The 23,110-nt window shown below is 38.0% G+C and overlaps 1 protein-coding gene across 4 annotated transcripts in view; it reads right to left on the bottom strand.

Annotated features, from left to right (window-relative positions):
- Positions 1 to 875: 875 nt before the first annotated feature.
- The window catches only part of LOC146700420 (actin-binding LIM protein 3-like), a 54,322-nt gene continuing 32,087 nt past the window's right edge, over positions 876 to 23,110 (bottom strand). For 2 of the 4 annotated variants that reach the window (XM_085470610.1, XM_085470609.1), the window contains 8 exons: positions 17,912 to 17,962; positions 13,093 to 13,230; positions 12,877 to 12,941; positions 12,431 to 12,572; positions 8,777 to 8,806; positions 5,663 to 5,721; positions 4,910 to 4,976; positions 3,269 to 4,778 (listed from right to left, as the gene is read on the bottom strand). In XM_085470610.1, coding sequence (XP_085326736.1) covers positions 4,753 to 4,778; positions 4,910 to 4,976; positions 5,663 to 5,721; positions 8,777 to 8,806; positions 12,431 to 12,572; positions 12,877 to 12,941; positions 13,093 to 13,230; positions 17,912 to 17,962 — 578 coding nt within the window. In that variant the 3' untranslated portion in view covers positions 3,269 to 4,752. Of the gene's footprint in view, positions 2,324 to 3,236; positions 4,779 to 4,909; positions 4,977 to 5,662; positions 5,722 to 8,776; positions 8,807 to 12,430; positions 12,573 to 12,876; positions 12,942 to 13,092; positions 13,231 to 17,911; positions 17,963 to 23,110 lie in introns of those variants that run through there. The other 2 variants (XM_085470612.1, XM_085470608.1) reach the window with 2 other exon arrangements.

The following is a 23,110-nucleotide window of genomic DNA, read 5'->3' as shown; positions in this document are numbered from 1 at the left end:
CTCACACAAAAAGTCAAATATTAATGTTGGTGTTCTTTAGAATGGTGAAAACTGTCTTTTTCAAGAAAAAAAAATCAAATCCAGATAGTTTTGAAGCTGTTGAGATAATTACTAGAATTTTGTTCAGCAATTTGTCATATGTCACGATGGCTCCACCATGAATATGAGACTATTAATATGAAATAAAATAATAATAACAGTGAAAATAATGTTTCATAATACAGAGTAACCCAGTGAGGTCTTCATGGCTGGCTGTGTTCTCTTAAATATGGATACTAATGGGTAAATTCAGCTGGTAAACCATCCATGTCAGGTGGTAAAACCAAAGTACAACCAGAAAAAAAAAATAAACGTCTATGTTCATGATACCAAATAACAGCTAATACAAGTTTATGAATAAAAAAGATTGCAACGGTTGGGTGCTAATTCAGGTGGTGTAGCTGCAATAAATGTCACTCAGTTAAATAAATAATTGTATTTAAACCTCTCAGACTATGTATTATATTTCTAAAATGCACATTACTTTAATTAAAAAAATGTTCATATAGTAAACTCATATAAATTATTATTATTATGTGCACAAAAATACAAATCTGCCAAGAGATATATTCACTGATAGTCCTCCACTTTCCTAAAGCGTTTATCAAAATTCATATATTTTCCAGATAAGGAAGCAGCTCTCCGTACCCCCAGATCTGCAGTAAAACTGAACACTCTGAGAGATAAGAGAGGTCCAGGTGAAAGCACTTTAAAGATGAGCCCTTGATTAATGATTGTGTCAGTGAAGTCTAAAAATACAAACCATAGAACAGATAACATCATAACTTCTATTGAGTTGCATTCGAGGGTTGGAAAAAAAAATACCGCACACTAAATAAATCAGTGCATCATTTATTTAACAGTAGCAGTGAAAGACATTAGGCTGTAAATGAAAACTCCAATAAACAAAAAGGCAAACGTTGTATATGTGATTAATTGCTGCAGCCTGTAAACACAAAAACCCTCCACTTGGTTCAACGGCATTACTTCACCTTTTACAGCCAGTTAAAACAAACTTGAGTCATTCTTTGCAACAGCTATCCAGTGATTTTTGTTTTAATTAGACCACTTTCAGCTCAGTCACTACATATTGCATCTGTTAATCACAAACACAAACCTTTACTTCATATTTTCATATTTCTTCCTTCAATATTTCCTTTCTTGGCGTTCCTTATATTCAGAGTTCTTCAATTTGTTCAGATGGCTTTTAAATATTAATAAAAAAAATAATTCTTGATTAACTGTTTACCATCGTCAGTCATACACTCACACCCTCACACATACACAACATGTCAGAAAAAAAGTGTTTCAACTGTTGTCCAGCATCTGAATTTCGGGCTTGTTTCTTGAGAATAACTGCAAATACGAACAAAAAGCTTGGATTTCCATATATAAGTGAAACGCACACATCTTATTTTAAAGTGTATAGTACTAAACCCCCACTTCTAAACTAACACCTCCCAGCTCTGAGCCATGACGCAGCTCATTTATGTCAAATGTCATTTCAAAGCAAACGTCAATGGACTGTCCAGTCTGCTTGCACATGTAGAAAAGAAGTGTGTAATATGGCTTCAGAAATACTGACATCAAAAATCAAACATGTTGTTTGAAAAATGTAGACGAAAACCTTTGGTTTTCAAGATGTGCACATTATAAAAACACATTATTTATACACCATGTTCAGTAACCCCAATGTTGAGAATCACACAGTGCTCATTTTCTTGTCTTGCCAGTTTATCAGACTTTGCAGCAACTCTCACCCCCCAAAACTAGATTCTAGAACAGCTGACATACTTCATAAGAATACACGTTTTTTGGCAGACCTGGAGTTTCTTAAAAAGCACATCAGTAGTTCAGACAAAAACTGTAACGCTCGTGTAAACACACTGCCATCTGCTGGTAGGAGAGGCACAAGCAACCCGTTGTAGCTCCAGTGAAGCTCTCTGCTCCTCTTTTAGTTTTCTACCACTCAGTTTTCCCTTCTTGGTGGGGATTTTTCCTCAATTTTGGCCACTTGGCAGACTTCACAAACATTGCTTAAGAAGTCCAAACACACAGCAGCTACAACAAGCCAAGAACATCTCTCTTCTGCCTTCTTATTTTGTTCAGTTCTTCTTCCGCTGAGCCATGGACTCAAGCTGGGTTCAGTGAAAGGATCTGTTGACTTTTCTCAGAAGAGTCTGACCTGTTTCTTCAGTTCATTTTGTTTCCACTGAGCAAGACGGTCAAAGGCAGACATGGACATGCTGAAGACTCTATAAAACTCCTCTGGGGAGAGATGACGCTGTTAGCAGGAAGAGACAAAGAAGATTAAAACACAATCTAATTTTTACATTTAATAAACCATAGAGAAAAAACATTAATAATGTGACACGACCAGTTGCACAGAGTTTCTAAAATTCATAAGTAGTGACCTTTACTGATATAGTACCAAATGAAAAGACATACAGTACTATACAAAAGTATCAAGTCACCCTCATTTCTGTAAAGTTTGCTTTTAAGTAGCCTGGCTTTCTCGTAATTTTAAAGTGGTTTGAGCAATAACTATCCAGGCTTTCAGAAGCACTTTCAATTTTTTTCTTAGGACACTGGCAGTTTTTTCTTAGTCCACTCCTTGTACCTGAGCCTGGAATTCAACATTTCTGAAGCAGTGCGGGATCATCTTGACAAACAACTGAACAAAAGGCAGTCAAAATCTTTGAATGTCCTTCAAGAGGCCTAGAAAGTTCAAGCTCTTTGGAACTGTAAAAATTCTGTTTTTGCTTTATGCACTCTATTTCCATTTACGTTTGCACGTGTTTCAGTAAATCACTGCACCTATTTCCCATTTTGTTAGCAAAATATAAAGAAATGAATGGTGACTCAGGACTTTTGCACAGTGCAGCACACAGGGAACACTGTGCTTTAAATGTTTTTCTCCGCTAATGATCAGTCTGTCCATTCAGCTTTACATTGCAGGTTGTTTGAGGCTACGGGCAACAACATCTGCCACTTAGTGCTTAGAGGAAGGCTCTGTATTCTGCTTTCTTTGCTGCTCTATGACTCGTAAAACATCTGCAGTGCTCATTGTGTCCAACATGAGGGACACTGCAGGGTTTTTTGTTCTTTAGTGTTGAGAGCTTTCATCACAGTCTGAAAGATCAAAAGCAACGCTTGATGTAGACTTTGTGAAAGAGTTGGGTCCTATAACAGGTCACCTCTAGTCTGGCTCGGTCCACATCACTGGGGAGGCGCTGCTGCCCTCTGACTGACACCACAAGGGCTTCATATGGGTAGATCTTATGAAGAAAGAAAACATATTATTAATACCTGTCAAAGGGTTGTTTTATTATTAATATTCCTGTAAGGTTCCTCATCAAAATGCACCATGGGTGATTTAGCTGAAACAAGTATGAAACGCTAAAAGGACTTAAAAGGACTTTAAATGCTGACTTCTTTCTAAATTCTTTACTGAAAATGATTATTTGAATGAGGATGAAAACAAAAACATCAGTAAAAATTTTGGAAATTCAGTATATATTTTAACATGTTTGCATCAGAAGAATCTGAATCATTTTGCATTTGTTTTACCCTCTAGTGGTCAAATGCAGTTACAATGCCAACAACCCCTAAAACTGTATATGAAGAAAAAAAAAAGAACATTAAGTTTATTTTTTCAAATTTGTGATTTCACCAATGAAAATGTTAAGAAATGCTGTTTTTTTCTGGTGTTAATGAAGTTCTCGGTTGATTTTCTTTTTTATCCTAAAATGATGACTTTTAAAGAACAAGTGAGAATTATTTACAATAATTACGCAGCAGAATCAAGTCTACTGATGTCTGTTTCAGCATAATTCTGATCTTCCTGAACTATAAATTATAATCATCTAAATACAAACAAAAATAAAGCTTGAACGGTTTTACTTTACATGTATTTTTAATTCAGTGCCAAAAAGTACAAAAATAAATAGGAGCTTTTTCAGGATACAGCATGTGACACCAACATGTAACATTGTTACATAAAACTAAAAAGAAGAAATATATATTTATTGTGATTATATACAAAATAACTACGCAAACAAGATTTGAGCAACCAAAATTTTCCCTGAAGGTTCTCATCTATAGCAGGTGTTGTGATATCATCATGTTGCCAAGCAACCACCTACCAAGTTAACTGATGCCTTTGTAGTTTATGTGCCTATAACACCTTAAAAGCGTCATATGATTACAATTTCACGACAATATCATGCAATTTTTTAACCACAAAACTTGAATTATGCATGCTATGTTGAGATACCATGTTGCCTAGCAACTGCCTAAAAAGGAGAAAAACTACAGACCAGACAATACTGGAGAATCGCCATGCACTAGTATATACACAATACATGACTATTATTTATTATTAACTTTCCAATTAGGCAGCTTGATCTTAGAGAGTACTGTCATAGTACTGTCAGCCTGTGTTTACTCATATTCATGAGTACACATATACTTATCTTGCCATAAAAAGACAAGGCTGGTACTGTTAGCTTTTGTTAACGTCTATTTGTGGGTTTGACTTTGCTGTCAGTAAAATGAGTCTGTCACCGTTACAATTTCTCTGGCTGAAGTGGGTGCTACTGAGTGAGATTAATTCATTATTCAGATTAAAGAAGCAACATCATCATTCTTATCCACTGATACAAACCTGTCACTCTTTGCTCAGCAACAGATTTCTTACTTTCTTACTTCTTACTAGCAACTGGATCTTACCTTATATTCTGAAAAGAAGGAGAAAAAAAGGAGTCACTGACAATTGCTGTTCCAACAGTTCTGACTAACATGTGTTAAGGTAGGCAATCGATCAAGAGAAAAACTCAAGTAAGCAGATTGAGCTGAGCAATAGGCTTACCTCTTATCTGCCAATTAACTGCATTAGTGCTGTCATACTGGTAATAATCTCCACCAACACTCCCAGGCTGCCGCAACAGGAAAGTGCATTTTAGGAAAACATGGAATAAAAATACACATTTAATATTTTACAATATTTTAGTGTTTTTTAGTCTAACAGCTTATCACACTAATGTATCGACAGCATCATGCCATTTGTCTCACTTGGCCTTAAGAAGCAACTGATACAAATGGGTTTCAGGTCAGTAGCAAATGAAGGACTTTGCAATGTATTACAGTTTAGCAAATGGCCATGTGTATCTTATTCTCTCTGACTCTTGAGAGGAAACTTACATTCATTATCTGTGGACTGCAATCATCAATTATGGGAACTTGGTTTTTGTCTCCAAACACAAGGCGAGTCATCAAATACACATACACATACACACACACACACACACACACACACTCATCTGGTGTTGCTATCCTCGTGGGGACATCTTATTGACGTAATGCTTTCCCTAGCCGCTTACCCTAACCATCAAAAATAAATGCCTAATCCCAATTGTAACCCTGACACTAAAACCACATTTTGAGTGTGAAAAATGACTTCAACACCGTGGGGACCTGGTTTTTGGTCCCCACGAAGGCTGTTGGTCCCCACCAGTATAGTAAATTTCAGATTTTGGTCCCCACCAAGATAGGAAGAACCGGAACACACACACACACACACACACACACACACACACACAGCCAAAACCCATTGATTCCTTACCCTGTTCAGTGCATTTCTGCCGTAGCCTGGCAACGAGGCTGATTTGGCAATGTAGGAGTCTGGCAGAACAAACAAAAGCACATAAACAAGCACATGGAGAATGAAAACTGATACCGACACACTTAAATTAGAATCAAGAGTACACTGCCTCTATTGTCTGTGGTGCTTTTGGTTTATTTATTTAATTATTTATTTGGTGGGGGGGGGGGGGGGGGGGGTGTTACTTCACAGCTTCAAAATTTTTAATTTGATTTTGTCAAATACAGCAAGAAATAAACTACAGATACATTTCTGTATCTGATTTTAAGAAAGCTATGGGTTTTGAGCTGTGGGTAAATGGGGGAAAAACATTTTGCTTTTTTTCTGTCAATGAGCAGAAGCTATATTTTGCTGTTTCATCAGGTTTTCTTTCCACTTTTTTTCATGTCTGAAAAGTGATAATCTAATGGTTTTTCTGTCTTATGCTCATTTTTCTATCTAATATCTTTCACCCAACTCTGATCTTGAAACCTCTCATCTCAATAGCTCAAACAGCGAGTTACTGACATGTTGCTGGGAGTTTGGAAAAAGGCCTCCGATCAACTTTCTATCGTTTCATATAAGAATTCAAAGCAGAAGTGCCCTTTTTTCATATATTTGAAATCTCAAGGCTACAACACAATGTCTCAAAGACCCAAGCTGTGATCTGAGATGGCTTTTAAGTTGCAGAAAAGAGTTGCATTACTTCCTTTATACCAACATAGCACCTGTCTTGTAATCAGTGATAACCACTGGTGGCAACCAAGTATCTCTGGGCATCCTCATAGCTGGACTGGCCATTGGGCAGTTGGCGATTTTTTGTTTTTATGGGCCGATCGATTTTTTTTTTTTTTGGAAGGGTATAAATAATGAAAGGTGTTGGATTGGCCAGTTGGTCATGATCGACTCTGGGCTGGACCAATTACAGCCGAGGAGGTCGGATGCACCCTCCCCCTTGTTTAGCAATCTTATAGATGAACTAAAGAAAATGGAGAACAAAAAAAGGAAAGAAGGTGCAGAAAAAATTAGGGCCAAAAAGAAACGAGCCCTTCAGGCAGACGCTGCCAAATGTGTAAAAATAACTGAATTGTTTGGCGGTAGCTATGGCATAGCTTCCACAGATTTAGCAACATCAGCAAGTGGTGGAGGCCAGCAGGTGGATAAGGGAAAGGGGAGGCAAGAGGAGGAGAGACCGAGGCGGCCGCCGGTCATAGTGGCAGAGGAACTGAACTTCAGGCAAGAAGTTATGACCTGATGTCTGTGTCATTTATAAACCAAGTTTAGTTGTAGTTTGTTTTCATTGTGCTGACTTTTTACAGGCGCTTAGAATAACTGGTACTGCGTACTAGCTAGCATGATGGAGTTTATATACTGCTGGGCGGGTGCTATGAAGTTACTGATAGTAAATTTTATTTTATGCTTCAGGTTAGTTTCTCAAACTCCTCAAAATCTTAACAAATTGTGCCAATCCTTACATGTTGCACCAGGCTGATTTATCATCTAAAGTGGAGAAGTCTGTGACAGAGGAGACAGAAGAGCAGCAGAGAGAGATGGAGAGATGACATTTGACATATGTTTCACATATTATAGCCCAACAAGTTACTCATAGCAATTTAAATACCAGCAATCAGTTTTTGGCAGACAATCACTTTTTGGCACAACACCGGCTATTGCAGTTAATAATACAACAGCTTCTTGCCATTTTTTGTGTTTCTTTTTATCGCTGTGTAACTGAGCTCAATTGAAAGCCTGCATGGGCTAGTACCTCTTGCCACAAGTTCCCAGAATCCTTTGCGGTTTTACCCCTGAATGACGTCACATTTTTGGTGGGCCGGTCTCTAGTCAAAATGCCCGGGCCGATTTTTTGTCCCAGTCCAGCCCTGGGCATCCTTGCACTTGTTGTGTGCACTGCTGCAGTGGAAGCAGCAGAGGGCAGTGGAAGCCCACTGTTCCTCTCAATTCATTTGGCTTGCCTTTACTTCACTATCACTGTTTCCTGTTCCTGTTCTTCCCCTGTCACTAGATTTTCCCTCCTTTTTTCACTCCTCCCTCTAACTCCTCTGTTCATCCTTCCTCCCTCCTTCTCTCTTTTACTCTGGTGTTGAAAGGAATTAAATTACCCTGTAATGTCAAAGAGCCCTGGCGAAACACCATGATGCAGCAGAATACAGGCTGCTGTGTATTGGCAATGCACAGTATGTGTAAAATACTGAAGTATAATGAGTTTGTCATCTACTACTTTCTTTCTCAACAAGAAATGAGATATAGTCAGTGTTCATCTCAGATATGTACTGCTCTGTTGCCAGCATGAAAACTACTAGCATAAGCATCTCATGTATCACAATTTTTGTTTTGTTGTTCCTTCACTATAATAACTGAATCTTTGAATCTTTATAGCTAACGTTTGGTGTATTTAGTGCACCATCAAAATTACTTTATTGGGCACAAATGCACAGTTTTCAAAAACAAATATGGAAGCCCAGTTCGGACTTTAATGCCTTAAAATTCATTCTAATTTGTGTTGTACAGTTATTTCATTTTTAACCTTAATTTATGTTTTATTCCTTCCTAGTTAAATTTACCCTTTTTAATTTTTCATAGTTATTTCCTATCTTATTCATAGCCTTTTCCTTTTCCTTTTTTTTTCTCTTTAGGTCACGAGCAGTTGTCTAAGCATTTCACTGCATATCGTACTGTGTATGACTGTGTACGTAACAAATAAAATTTGAATTTGCATTTAAAACATAAACAACTATTAAAAGCAGAAGAACAGCATCGGAATTCCCCAAAATCTTTAAAAATATTGTCACATGTAACAAGAGCTTATAGAACAGATCACTGTGGATGATGCAGCTTCTGAAAAAAAAGGAAAAAAAGACAGGCCTTGTTGTCATTCATCTTCCTACCCGTAACTCAAAAGATAGAGGTGTCTGTGCACGTGTCAGTGTGAACTGATAAAAATCTCCTACTTAAAGCTCTGCTGCTGTCACAGCAGAACTAACAGGATGAAGAAGATGAGGGGAAAAGCCGTCTGTCTGTGCCGCGGCTCCCATTGGGATGAACAAGCAGATCAAAACACATTGATGAACCACTCACCGCTGTCAGCGCTGCAGAGGGACCTGGGAGCTGAAAGACAGACAAACAAAGGAGTGGGGAGAGGGGCCATATGAAAATATTGTAATTTCACCAGTTTCATACTGTGAAAATTTTGTCTCAAGCCCGAAAAATGCAGTTTTTTTAAAAATGATTTAGAATAAGAACTTTAGCTCAATAAACACTTTAGTAGAGGGACTTGTTTCCCAGAAAAGAGATGCTAGTAAAGAGCAGAATAAAATACTGCTAAAGAAAAACGGCAAGATGGATTTTGAATCCATCTCCGATTCAGTTAAAACACTGAGGAACAAATCGTGCAGTGATCTGTGGAATCTATTGAGAAAGTTATAGTATGTTATGGGACACAAAGAGAACTTTAGGAGGTCACTGCATCAAATTATCTATCTCCATCTCCCTAGCACAATCTTTTCTTTTCTTCCCGCCTTACATCGTCATTTTCAATCCTTTGTCTAATATATGCACTATTACTCGTCTGCACATGACATCCTACTAAACACACGTAAGAATCCAGGCATTCTGTTGTATATATCTTAAAATACTGAAATTGTTATAGTAATTAGGATATCTACCAAATGAAGAGGACTCCATGTTAATCATAATGCAATGAATTTGAACATTTAAAAAAATAAAACCCATGAAAAATGCATTATATGCACAGTGTGTGAGAACAAAGGCATAGCTGAAGTTAATATTGGGATATTCATTCTCGTCTTTAAAAAGCATTGGCAATCAGCAGATGTTCTTCATCCTGATCCATTAAACTGACTAAAGCTGCAACAATGCTGCTGTCCTTTGTGGACCATGTTGGTCTTTTCGTTTAGTGTGCGCATAAACATGCATATCAGTTGCTGGGACAACATGAACAGATGTCACACTCTGTTAAGTAGGGTTAATAAATCTACCACATAGTAAAAGTATTAGTTTTCAGTGGCGAGGGTATACATATTTAAAAAAGCCAGTTGTTTTGGGAGATGTCTATAAAACATCAGCTGTGTGAGAAAATGTCCCTAAGAAGATCTGCATGCAGGATTAATCACTACCAAGACCTATACATCATTTAAAATATGAAGCACTATGTGCATAGGCATGCAGCACGTTAGATATTTATATGCTTATGGCACGTACCCACTGCACTTATTTCGAATAGAGTTTTGCAGTTATTTTTTCTCAAACATAGATAAACAAACAAACAAATAAAAGAAAAAGTTCTTTCCCTTTTTTCCATTTTATTATAATGACTTACTAGCAAAGCTTGCTACTGACTGTTTCTGTCACTATGGTGAAATAATTACAGTGAGATTTTCTTAGTTTCGCATGATCGCGTGCTAGCAATTGCTAATTACAAAGCAAAACTACAGCTGAGGATCTTGTAAAAACATCTTTAAGTCTTTAACTGAACAAATAATCAAAGATAATAATGATTTATTATAAAAAAATAAAAATAAATCAAAAGCACCTTGCGCTTTTATGGCTAGTTTTCTACTAATTTAAATGCAGCTGCTTCTCTAGTATTAGTGCTAAACTTAAGACAGCTGCATCACTGCTGAATATTAATTATTGATCCTGTACACACTTAAGTACATTTGAATGATTATGCAATCACTTAACAATCTACAATCAATGACTCTGAAGGCTGAATCAGAATAAAACAAAACAACTGCAATGCTCAGTTGTTAAGCTTTGACCTGATGACTTAAGGTCATCTCTGAGAATGATATAAATGTGTTTACCAGCTGTCATCCTCTGGTGAACATGAAATGTGAAATTGTCATGGCCATACCACCATGCTGAGATATATTAGACCGAAGTGATTGACTAACTAACTGATGGACAGATACTGCCATCCTTAGGGTCACGCTGCTAGCGTGGATAAAAATGGTCCGAATCAATTCAGTGAGAGGAAGTCACCAAGCATGTCAGTCAGTTTGTAGCAGTACATTCCATTTCTGAAAAATGGTGAACATCCCATTTTGGAATTAGCTTCCTCTGAAGAACAGATGAGTGCGCCTGTCAGGATTTTCTAATCAGTGTAATAACAGCAAGCACCATAAACCCATAGTGATTACACAGCACTGAGCACCCACATTATTCATACCTCTCTCTCTCTCTCCGTGACCTCCCTGTGGACAGAGCTCATTTCTCTCTTTTTCCACCGCTCTCTGACCCTGATTTACTTCTAAGGCTTCATGTCGTACATCTTCTCTCAACAGCTCCAAATTGCCTTAGCTTCTGATTCTCTCTCTCACCCTTATATCTATACACTTTCTATAGTGTTCACTCTTTGTTCCGCTTTAACAGGCTTCCTTTTATTCCTGCTGGACCCCCAGCACAACACAACACAACGCACGCTTTCTTTGCCTTTCTCCAAATCTCTCCATCTTTGTCTCGCGTTATCTGCTGAACACAATGAGGAATGGGATCAATTAAAGAGTTAACACAGAAGCGGGAAAACCCCACCTGCTCAGGCTCGGTCAGCAAACAGTACAACACCCAACACTGTTCCAGCTATAAAGGAAACTACATTTATTTCCTAACATCTAACCTTCAGTCACTGCATCCTAATCAGAATTAGCCCAAACCAAAACTAATGTTGTTTTAGCTACTAAAGCCTCAAACCTTTTAAACATTAAATAAATAAATAAAATACTTCAGGGACTGGGAATATATCCATAAGCCATGCAAACTTAACATCATTAACCTTTCACCAGAAGAGAGACAGAAAGGACGTAGCCAGGCTAGCTACTATTTGAAGCTAAAATTCTTTATGAACACCAGCATGCTAACATGGTCACACTGATAATGCTAACATGCAAACGTTTAATATTTTATTACTATATAAATCATATGGGAAACAGAAGATAAAACAATGGAGTCCAGTAAATACTGAGATACTTTAGAGAGATGGTTTATCCCGTAGACAGGGAGATATTTTTCCAATATTTGGAACAAATGAGGGAACAACCAATAGACAGACTTTCGCTACTTAACCAGATAAAAGGGGTGTTTGTAGCATTGCCATAAAAACAGTCTGTTGTGGCTCCTTTTCCTGTCTTTTTAAGTAAGCTTTCTTCTCATTAGCTGTCCTGCAAAAACAAACCGTTTGAACAACGGATGACTTAGGCTGCGCTGCTCACAGTCCTGTGTGCCTGAGATGACCATATAAGGGATATTTGCTCTCAGTGATGTCATATGAAAATACGAGTATAAAAAACTGTGCATTTAGAGCCATCTGAAGCCTGTGTTGACCTCATTATTTCAAACTTTAGCCACGTTTAATGTGAGCATTCACCAGTGTAACAGTATTTATATATATACACCATAAAATAAGAAAAAAGCAGAATACATCCACTTGAATATTTCTGCTTTACTCCAGCTAATCAACTTATAGCCATGGCACCACCTCTTAAAATCATCAGACTTAGTTTGTTTTTTCTATAATGAATTACAATATAGACTTTTACTAATATATCTGCAAAAAATCCCACATCAAATTCATCATACTAAAGACAAGATTACGAGCCTAACCTACTGTCATGTGACAATGCATGGTAAATAAAGTTGATCAGCTTACTGGCATATTCAAGATGTAAATAAACACATGTACACACACACACACACACACACACACACACTTACAGCCATTAAGGGAGCTGTATCCCAGATTGCTCAGCGCCTCCTTGCTGCTACAGCGGGAGCTGTGTCTGCTACCCCACTGGTCATTGTCGTGACAACCTGCTCGTGCCTTCATCTCCTCCTTCAGGATCAATCTGCCAATTCCCTGCATGGAGTGAAGGAAAGTAGAGCAGAGGGGAGGAACAAAGAGAGATGGGAAAACAAGGTGGAACAAAAGGACAGATAGATGGAGTAATAAGAGTTGATTGAGTGGGATGGGTGCATGAGTTGACAGATGGTGATGGAATAATGCAGGATAAAGGATGTGAGGACAGAAGAAGAGAGGAGTACAGGGGCATCACTTTGTATCATGTCAAGTGAGGCTGGAAAGAAGCATTTAATTAACTGGCTCATTAAATATTAACCCTCACTTAAAATATAACAGGAAGAAGCAACAGATGTATTTTTACCCTGTTTATATTATGATTCAGTCCATCCTCCTCTCCTCCAGATGAAAACCTCCTCACCCTGGAGACTAGACAGAGAGATGGAGGAAATGAAAGGTAACAGGGAGCAAGTGAGAAGACTGAAAAAGTGAACATCAAAGTGAAAAAACTGTCACTTGGCTCTCTGGGTTCAGTTTGTGTATAGCAGTAAAACATGCTGTTAAGTAGAAGGTGCTTTACCTTTTGGAGAGCCAGTATATGGGTAGTAGTTGGAGTTCGGGTGATAAATGCTGTTACAGTTTGAGGTGGAAAGGCGATTTGAATTGGTGAGATTGTCATTGGTCCTACTCTTATTGGCTGTTGGAGAGGCTGATATTTCTGACAGGAAGATAATTAGAGAAGCTGTTGAGGGTATTTTTTTAAATTTATTGTTAAAGACACACTTTGAACATTTGATTTGTGACAGAAAATCTTTTTGTCCTAGGATCTTGTGCTGAATTTCATGCTAGAAATAACAACAAAACAACCAGAAGTGAAACGTCTATATGGGTAGAAAGCCTTAAAGATGTTCTTGTTTAATGAAAGTGTCTTTTTTCCCCCCCTCCCATTGTTGGCTTTAAAATGATTTTCTGACCAACGTGTTTGCTGATGCGTGAGTGCAAGAGAAACAAGACAGATGAAGTAGTGCATATATTTACAGAGAGGGGAGAGAGCACAGTATGTGAGAGGAAAGGAGGAGAAGAGGGGAGACGCATCAAAAACAGGGGAATGGAAAATCGAAAAGAGGTCAGAGACAATGGGAGGGGGTGTGATACAAAACTTCAAGCAGGCGATAATGCTGACTCTGAATAAAAAATATGAACAGAATGAAACACTTTAAGGTATTATACAAGTGTGTAAAGTTTCTGTTAGGGCTGAAATCTCACAAGAAGTAATTAAGAAAAATGCCAGCAAACAGAAAAACACTGTAAAAGCACACAAACCACAATGGAAACAGGAAATCACAAAACACAATGGAGTGTTTTTGGAAGACAGTAATGTGACAGCACAGCTGCACACGTGACAGAAACTAAACCACAAATGACTGTAGAAAAGATGTGAAAAAGACACACGCATGGTGTTTTTTTTTAATCAGATGATTCATATAACACTGTAGATTCATGTTTGCTATTAACTGCTAGTTTGTCACTTCTGCAGCTGGTCCATCACACTGTTGTTTCCCCAAACAGCCCTTGTCTTTTGTGTGCTTTTTGAGCATTTTTCTATTTGCTGGTGTTTTCTTAAGACGCAGTGCATTTGTACCTTCAGGGCCACTGTAAACTAATCATGTGTATACATGAATGGCATTTTTCTTCTTTGAAGGACAAATAAAATCCATCTGTTTGTGCGTATTTGTTATCATTTTTGTATTGTGATGTTTTTTTTTTATTTAATTTGAGTATTCATTTAACTTAAGCATTTGATCAAGTGCAATATGGCTCCACCTCACCCCCATTTTTAGTATCATTTTACATCTAAAACTGATGCTACCTTTCAGATGCACCAAAACAGATGCAATGTATTTTTGGCCTGACTTAGATCATTTGATACAGCTGGAGCTGCTAAAACATTTTATTTGTGATTCCTTCTGTGGTATATCTAGATGTGGTAGATGACATGTGAGGAAATAGATGAAATAGTGTTATTGCATAGTGTTATAGGCAGACGTGCAGCCACATCTGCCTATAACACATTATGGTATCAATGTATCGTATATACACCTGATTATGGTATTTTGCCTTAATATGAAATCTGCTCTATACATGATTAATGGTGTAAATGTAAATCCACATCCACACAGCCCAGTTTGCAGACTGCCCAACAGGAGAGAGAGAGGCTTGTCAGCACTTTGTGGCGCAATGTAAATCATGCAGAGGTCTTTCAGAAGAACTGTAACTCTGTTGGACCTGCCATGTGAGCACAGATAGATCATCTAGACACTATTTGGCACTGCTTCTCTCAGTTCCACCAGCGGAATCTGTAATCACAGGTTTGATGTGGCTGTATCAAAACTGCGATCAAACTTTACATCCACCTCAAGTTTGCATACCTTTATAGTTGAGCCAAGTAACCTTAAAGCAACTTTATCAACATGATGTATGGGGAATGCTACTGTCATAATTAGGAATGCACCAATCCATCAGCTCTGACTGTGATTTAGTATGTGCATTTTTCCAAAAGTCTCATGAGGTAGCATTTGGCTAGAACGCTAAAAAACTGAGCAGGCTAGTCAGTGTGACTGGGTGATACAAGATTCAGTCATATTAAGGTCAATCTGGGAACTCACTGAATGGTCTTCTGACTTATGAGATATTTGGTCATACAGAGAAAGGGGCTGGCAGAAATCAACCTACATAGAAGCTACGGAGAGGCATTTGCATTCAGTTCTCCAAACAGTCAACAGCTCATATCTTAAAATTGATGCGGTTATGTTCCATACATACATACATACATACATACTGCCATACCATACTCCTTCCATTTCTGAATGATCGCTTGAACAGTGCTCTGTGGGATGTTCAAGGCTTGGGAAATCTTTTTGTAGCCTAAGCCTGCTTTGAATTTCTCACTAACTTTATCCCTGACCTGTCTGGTGTGTTCTTTGGACTTCATGGTGTTGTTGCTCCCAATATTCTCTTAGACAACCTCTGAGGCGTCACAGAGCAGCTGTATTTGTACTGACATTAGATTACACACAGGTGCACTCTATTTAGTCATTAGCACTCATCAGGCAATGTCTATGGACAACTGACTGCACTCAGACCAAAGGGGGCTGAATAATTACGCACACCCCACTTTGCAGTTATTTATTTGTAAAAAATGTTTGGAATCATGTATGATTTTCGTTCCACTTCTCACGTGTACACCGCTTTGTGTTGGTCTTTCACGTGGAATTCCAATAAAATTGATTCATGTTTGTGGCTGCAATGTGACAAAATGTGGAAAAGTTCAAGGGGGCCGAATACTTTTACAAGCCACTGTAGATTATGTTCACCTGTGTCTCATTTCCCTCAGCTGTGTTCACTTCAGCTAATCCCCCCCCCCCCCTTGTGTATATATAATGGCATCTTTCTGTCAGTCCTTGTACAGTGTCTGTTATTGTGTCTTCTGTGCCTAAATTGTTGGATTCCTGTATAGTCCTTAATATTTATAGTTTGTACTTTTCAACCTATTTAAGTAAAGGTGTGTTTTCAATTTATGCTGCTGCCTTAAGAGTCTCCATATGAGTCCTCCTCCAACAGATACATGACAGCAAAACTGAGAAGCACAGACAATGGCTGCAGTGGTGGTGTAACAGATTGGCTATTTTTACTGTTTTTAATATTTTTAGTTTCTCCAGCCTCATCTGTTCTTCTGCCTCTGGCATCATATTTAATCTTTACTCTGTATTATTTGTCTCTTGGTCACTTCTTTTTGATATGAAGTGAAGGTTAGTTTCTCATGTCTCTTTTTATGGATAATAATCAAGTAGTCCTAAAATTGACTCCTCCTTCCTTTTACCTGATTTTGATGGAAAACATCAAGGAAAGGTGTCCAGAAGAACTTATAAGGAAACAGGAAAAGGAAAGCTTTTTACTCAGAGAATCTGAATGCACATATTTGTAAATGGTGTACCATGTTAAAACTACAATGTCCCATGGCTGGACTAAATTACTAAATTACAAGAAGAACTAGTAAAAAAGGCTGAAATTCTATAAAATTAAATGAATCTTATTTTATTATTTTTTTCCTGCCTAACCAATGATGCAGTAACTCTTATCCTACCTACTGTTGAAATTTTCTGTGACCGAAGTAAAATTCCCTCCATCAACAACTTAGGCTGGAGCCTTTCCCAGCTAGCCCCGAGTAAAAATATATATCATATGATGATGATCAATCTAAAGGGTGGCAATACAACCACAGACATGACTCATGTATATCTTAAACACACTTTGATATAGTTCATATAAGTGAAATTAGTGATTGAATTGACTCAAAAATGAGAAACACACACTTAGTGTTAACATTTATGTGACCAAAATCACCATCAGTTTGGTTTAGGCCTAAATCACAGTCATTGTTTTGGTGAACAGTTGGATGGTTTGTTGCACGTAATAAAGGAAGGGTCTTTTCTTAGCAGGTGGAGAATTTGATTTGTTATTATGGCTGCCATACAGATACTTCCGGGTCACTTCTATTTGTTAGAAACCTTCCTAAGCAACATTAACTGCACAACCACACCTCTAATTTTATTTCATGGTCTTTTTCTCTGCTGTGACTATCTGCCAAATTATTGCTTTCACCTGTGCCTTGTTCCCACCTGTGCTTCACCTCCAGTCACCCCTCTGTGTGTGTGTGTGTGTGTGTGTGTGTGTGTGTGGTCCCGTATTGTCCCCTTTGTCAGTTTGTCGGTTTACCCCAAGAGGTGCTTTGCTTTGTGTCTGCCATCTTGCTTTATGTTGGGTTCATTTCTTGTAGTTTTATCATTTTTCACTATGAAATTGCATTTTAAACATGTATTTCTTAGGCTTTTCATAGACCGTTTACCCCATTCCAACCAAAGCCTACTTAACAGGGACAAGTGATCAGTACCCAAAGGCCATCAACCTTTCTAGTTTCAGAAGGTGAAACTTATCTAGTGGACAACTGACAAGAGCTGAAAAATTGGGGAACAAAATTAGAGTTAATTCACACCATAAACTTTTTAACTGAACGGGATGGGTCAAACTGCAGCTACTTTAAGGCTGTGTAAGGGTCCAGAAGAAATTCTTTCATTTATTCTGAGTGTTTCCATGTTGAGAAAATCCTAAGAAGACTGAATCTAATCAGAGGTAGCAGATTACAGACAACAAAGAAGTGTGTCCATAAATCTATACTGCAGCTTTAACTCAGATCTTTTCTGTAACTGGTTCTTTAAATCAGACACACAGAACTATCACACTAAGACTATGCTACAATGAACACAAGAATCAACTAACTGGACAGATACACAGCCCCAAAAAAGGTTTTGAAATCACAAAAATTTGACCAATTAACCAACCTTGTCTCTTGTAGATGGGTGGTTTTCTATAGATGTTAGTTTCTTCAGAAGCTGAGAACAAAAGAGAGTCAGTTGGTGAGAAAAAGCAAAATAAACATTCAGAGAAGAGGAGAACTTTGACCTTTAACTAATTCTTTAATAAACCAATTTCTTTGTACAATTAGACAGATACTTTATTGATCCCACAAAGGAAAGCTACTGTACATATTTACAACCCCAACCTGTACATAGTGTGGCTACAACACATAAATATGTTCAGAAAGTGAGATCAAGTGATCCACAAGTTACTCTGCAGAGGACATTTCTATCACTCCAAAATCGATACAATCATCCACATGAACTCTATTCAGAGAAAAGCAACCACCGGACTCTGCCCACCTTCACACAGAGGTGACAACAGAAATGCACATCTGAGCCAGTGATATCCTCCCAAGAAAAAGTTAGCCAGTCCTATTTGTATTTCCTTTAAAAGTGTACTTGAAGGTTCAACAACAGTCAAGTGGCAACAAAATAATTCACAACCAAATACCTCATCCTATAGTCAAACTGTTGCTAGATGGTTTGGGCAATGATTTTTCTCCTCTGAACCCTGTCAGTTTCTTTTCAGAATATAATTTTTCCAAAAACACAATTTTTTTTCATCCCTTTCTGCTCCAGTGCATCCTAGATGGAAGTGCCAGCTGCCATTTACATCTCGAGCCTTCTTCAACCAGTTAACTCTTGGAAAGGGTGTGCTCACATATTTTAGTGGTGTTTTATGCGATCATGTGCAGAATTGTTATGACGAGTAATCAACACAGCTGCATCATCAGCATAAGCAGGCACATTAGTTCATGTACGTGAAACTGCAGCAAAGGTTAAACCTGTGAGACCCCATCTAAGCTGATTTAAAAGGCAACAGCATATGGCTGACCACATAGGGGCCAACCCTGCCTAATGCCTCTTTGTACAGTGACGTAGCTGCTAAGTCCTCTTATTTTCAACAATATAGCAGTATTTGAATACAACAGCTTATCCCATGAAATAGCATCTGCAACAAAGATGATCTGCTTTTTCTTCCTCTAGACACAAAGGCCTAAATTGTCCAATAGTGCGAGTTATTGAAAGTCTGAATATAATGAATAATGGCTTCCAGACCATCCTTAAATGTATTTAAAAGATTCAGCTATTTTTATAGTTTGTACAGTGAAGTGAAGCTGGTCTCTGATTTCTTAGCAAACCCTAACATCTCTCTCTCCTTTTTTTTGTTGCCTATAGGGCTCTTCAGGGAGTCACAACTGAGCTGCTGAATGGTAGTAAAAAAAGTCTTCTCAAAGGAAAGTTCAACTTCAGTGTAGGTAATCCCTCCATCTACATGACTGGCATCCATTCAATTCAGTTCTATTTTACTTAAATAGTGCCAAATCACAAGAAGAGTCGCCTCAAGGCACGTTGTATTGTAAGGTAAAGAGTCTACAATAATACAGAAAAAAACCCAACAATCAAACAAGTGCTTGCTTTGACCAAGCACTTGGTGACAGTTTCTAGTCTTGCCCACTTAAAATGGGTTGTATGTGGCCCATGATGTAAAATGAATCTGACATCTCTGATCTATATCATTAGCAAAGATTCTAATCAAGAACCTCGTTGCCTTTCATGTGAGATTTCTTTCCTGTCTCCTAGCTTTTTGCAATTCTTATTACTGATGACGATGTTGTGTTTCTTACCAACTCCCAATGTTGAAATAATGATATTAGTGATCTTTTCTTAATCTCCACTGACTTCAGAAAGACTGACAGGAGGGGTCTGCTTCTGAATGTTAATTTGCCACAGTTGGTGCTGAAGGTGTCTTCTGTAGCTGTATGGTGATCTGAAAAATCATTAGGGTGACATCATGGCCCTAATGTGCAATATTGAGTGCAGAGCTGTGAATGGCACACTTGAATTACAAAGCAAGATTTTTATTCAGGGTAAAATCAAAGTCCAAAATGTTAAAAATCCATAATGTGGCATTAACAGAAATCCAAAATAAAAAACGTAAGCAAAGGAAAACAGGAGACCAAAGAAGGTGCACACAGGAAGAAAGGGAACAGGAATATACCATATGTTGTGAACACTGATGGTGGGGAACGAGGTACAGGTGAGAACATACAGGAAGTAAACCTAAAACATATGCTTTTATAACACAAACCCAAGCTCAAAACTACTGACTAGACCTCCAAATCAATGACATTTTCTTCTCACAACACTGAGGTCATTTTCCTTCACCACACTTGACAAAGGTGAAACGAAGGTAGGTCGGATACGTTTGCCTTGACAGAAATGCTGATTATCAGAACTATAGTCATCAGTAATAATTTTTTTTACAGAAGTCTAGAATTTGCTCAGATGCAGGGAGGGGAAAAATGTATTTCCACATTATGTCAACCATCATCCACCATTTTTTCATCTTTAATCTCATACAACTGAAGCTGAACCTGCTGCATCACCTGCCACAGCGACACTTCCTCCTTCAATTTTTTTTCATTAGTTGCACTATTTGTGTTGTTAGCATCACTTGCTTTTCCCCAGAGAGGGACACCATTTCTGGGGAGAACACCAGTACCTCAATGCATAGCTTTACACCAACAATTAATGAGATAATTAATTAAATTAACCTCACATTTCTTTAAAGATATCATGCAAACTGTATATAAAGGTAAAACTATACCAATCACCTTCCCGTACAAAATCCCAGTATGCAGTGCACAGAGGAGAGCGGAAGAGTTAAATATTCTGGCTTTCCTTGTTTAACCTCCCCCACCGAATTAGTTGTATACATTTACAGTCTTAAGCACGACAGAAGCTGACAGAATAGGTGATAAACTGGTACTGCAGAGGTGCTGCCTTGCATCCAGACAACCTGACTAACATGCCGAGGTTGATTAATACAGCTTCCCAGGATTAATACAGGAAAGAAAAGCAGGCGGCACAAGAATAAAGATGAGGGTGGAGAGCAATTAAAGTTGATCCAAATTAAAAAGAAAAAACTAAGAAGAGACAAGAACAAGAAAGCGCCACAACAACATGCCACAGTAAACAATAAATGCCTTTTAGCCTTTAATACAACAATAAATAATGAAAAAAACAGAAAACATTTCCATTCACACTGTGTGCCACAAATGCAACCAAGTTTGCAACCTTATTTGTATGCACTAAATGTGTATGCACATGACACTCTGAGACACTTTGAATAAAAGCATCCAGCAGATACATTTCGTACTCTGTTGAAAGTAAGCAGGAAATGCTGTTTCAGGGCTGGCGAGAGGAAAAAAAGCTTGAGGAAATACAAATTGAGAAATGGAGTGGGGGCAGGAAGAGGGAATGATGGAGGGAAATCAAATATGCAGCTCATATTGAGAAGAAGAGGCCTTTTATAGTGAAGGGAGCAAAGACAGAGTGAAGCATTCAGAGAGGAGAGAGGCGTTAAGTTGTTAAAGTGGAGGGTTGATGGGCTCTTAAAATAAAATTAACCGATATTTGTTGCAAGATGACAGTACTAAAGTACTCGTATGTTACACAAAAGCTGCAAATGAGAAAGACAAAATAGACAAAGAGTGCCCATTGGTCAATGAGAGAGGAGGATTAATACATTGTATGGTTGTTAAAACATCAATGAAATAAGGACAAAGGCAAAAGGATAAAAGAAAATAAAAAAAGATGAAAATGAATGAATTACAGAAAAACTTTTGTTCCTCTTTCTAGATGATGATGGATGGATCGTGCTCATTAGTAATTAATATCTCAAATTACTTTTTTGTGACTCATTTTTTAGGGGGGTAGATAAATTGGAACCAGCAAGAAGACTGTTCTTCCATCACAATAATTACTCAATATTCAAATTTACTCTTTAGTTACAGTCATGGTAAAAAGAAAGTAAATCCTGAATTTTAAGGTTTTTACTATCACGACATTATAACAAAAAAAAAAAAAAAAAGAACATTAACAAAAACAAAAATAGTGCTACCCCCTCAGCCTCCTAGATACAGCTATACACCTATCTGAAACTCCTATGTCACTTATCATATTCACAAACTTGGGCGTCGATGTCGCCCACCCGCCCCCTCACCCATGGATCCCCTGAAATCTGTCACCACAAATCAATAAATATATAAAATTACAGAAAAGGTCTTGTAGCTCAATTTTGATAGTAGATAGTGGAAAAAACAGTACATTTTCTGTGTTTTATTATCAATTACTTAACTACTTGTTGTAGTACTAATGGAAATGTAGGAGATATTTATTGAGAGGAAAAACTTTAAAAGTTATGAAAATACAGTTAAAAGTCCAAAAGCAATCCCCTCCTTCACAAAGGAGGAGATTCAAAGCTGTCCAGTGGACCGGATTGGAGTCTTTCCTGGGCCGATTCTGGCCCCAGGCCTTATGTTTGACACCCACGGTCTAGAGCATTCAGATGTATTAACACAATGGCAAAAAAGATAACAGAAGTGCCAGGAAAAAGCTGATTATTTCTAAATATTAATATTATACCATGGCTCAGGTTTGCAAAGGTGAATCTGGAAAACCCTCAATACCTTTGGAACAATGGCTTTTGGACAGATGAGACTAAACTGTGGGTATTTGGCTATAGTGCACATAATGCACCATGTTTGGTAAAAATCAAACACAGCATACCAACTGTCAAGCACAGTGGTAGAGGGGTGATGATTTGGGTTTGTTTTGCAGCCACTGGACCTGGGAACCTTGAACTCCTCTGACAGCTAAAGCTTGAGAGAAATTTGGTCATGCACCAGGACAATAAACGAGCACAGCAGAAAATATATGAGAGGATGGTTGAAAAAGAAAAGAATCTAGGTTGCTTTGGCCAAGACAAAGTCCAGACCTCAACCTGAATAAAATGCTGTGGTGGGACTTTCAAAGAGCTGTCCATGAACGAATGCCCACAAACTTCAATGAACTGAGGCAACGCTGTCAAGCAGAGTGAGCAGAAATTCCTCTACAATGATGTGAGAGATGAATAATGTTGTATAGAAAATGTTTACTTCAATTTACTAACGGTGATTCTACAAGCGACTGAATCATGGACCGTATTTTCTCTTTCACACACAGCTTCTACATTTTGGCTCAGCTGTTGTTAGTTAGTTGCTTGTTGTCCATCTGAGGTTGTATTTACCTCATTCTAACACCTGCTCAGGACCACCTTGTTTTTTATTATGTCCT

The sequence above is a fragment of the Copadichromis virginalis genome, linkage group LG10 (genome assembly GCF_057382275.1).
Source record: "Copadichromis virginalis isolate Kocher_CV1m ecotype Utaka linkage group LG10, C_Virginalis_male_GT1.1, whole genome shotgun sequence".
In the NCBI taxonomy this organism is placed as follows: domain Eukaryota; kingdom Metazoa; phylum Chordata; class Actinopteri; order Cichliformes; family Cichlidae; genus Copadichromis; species Copadichromis virginalis.
Note: the sequence above shows the minus strand (reverse complement) of the source record. Positions and strands in the feature narration are given on the sequence as shown.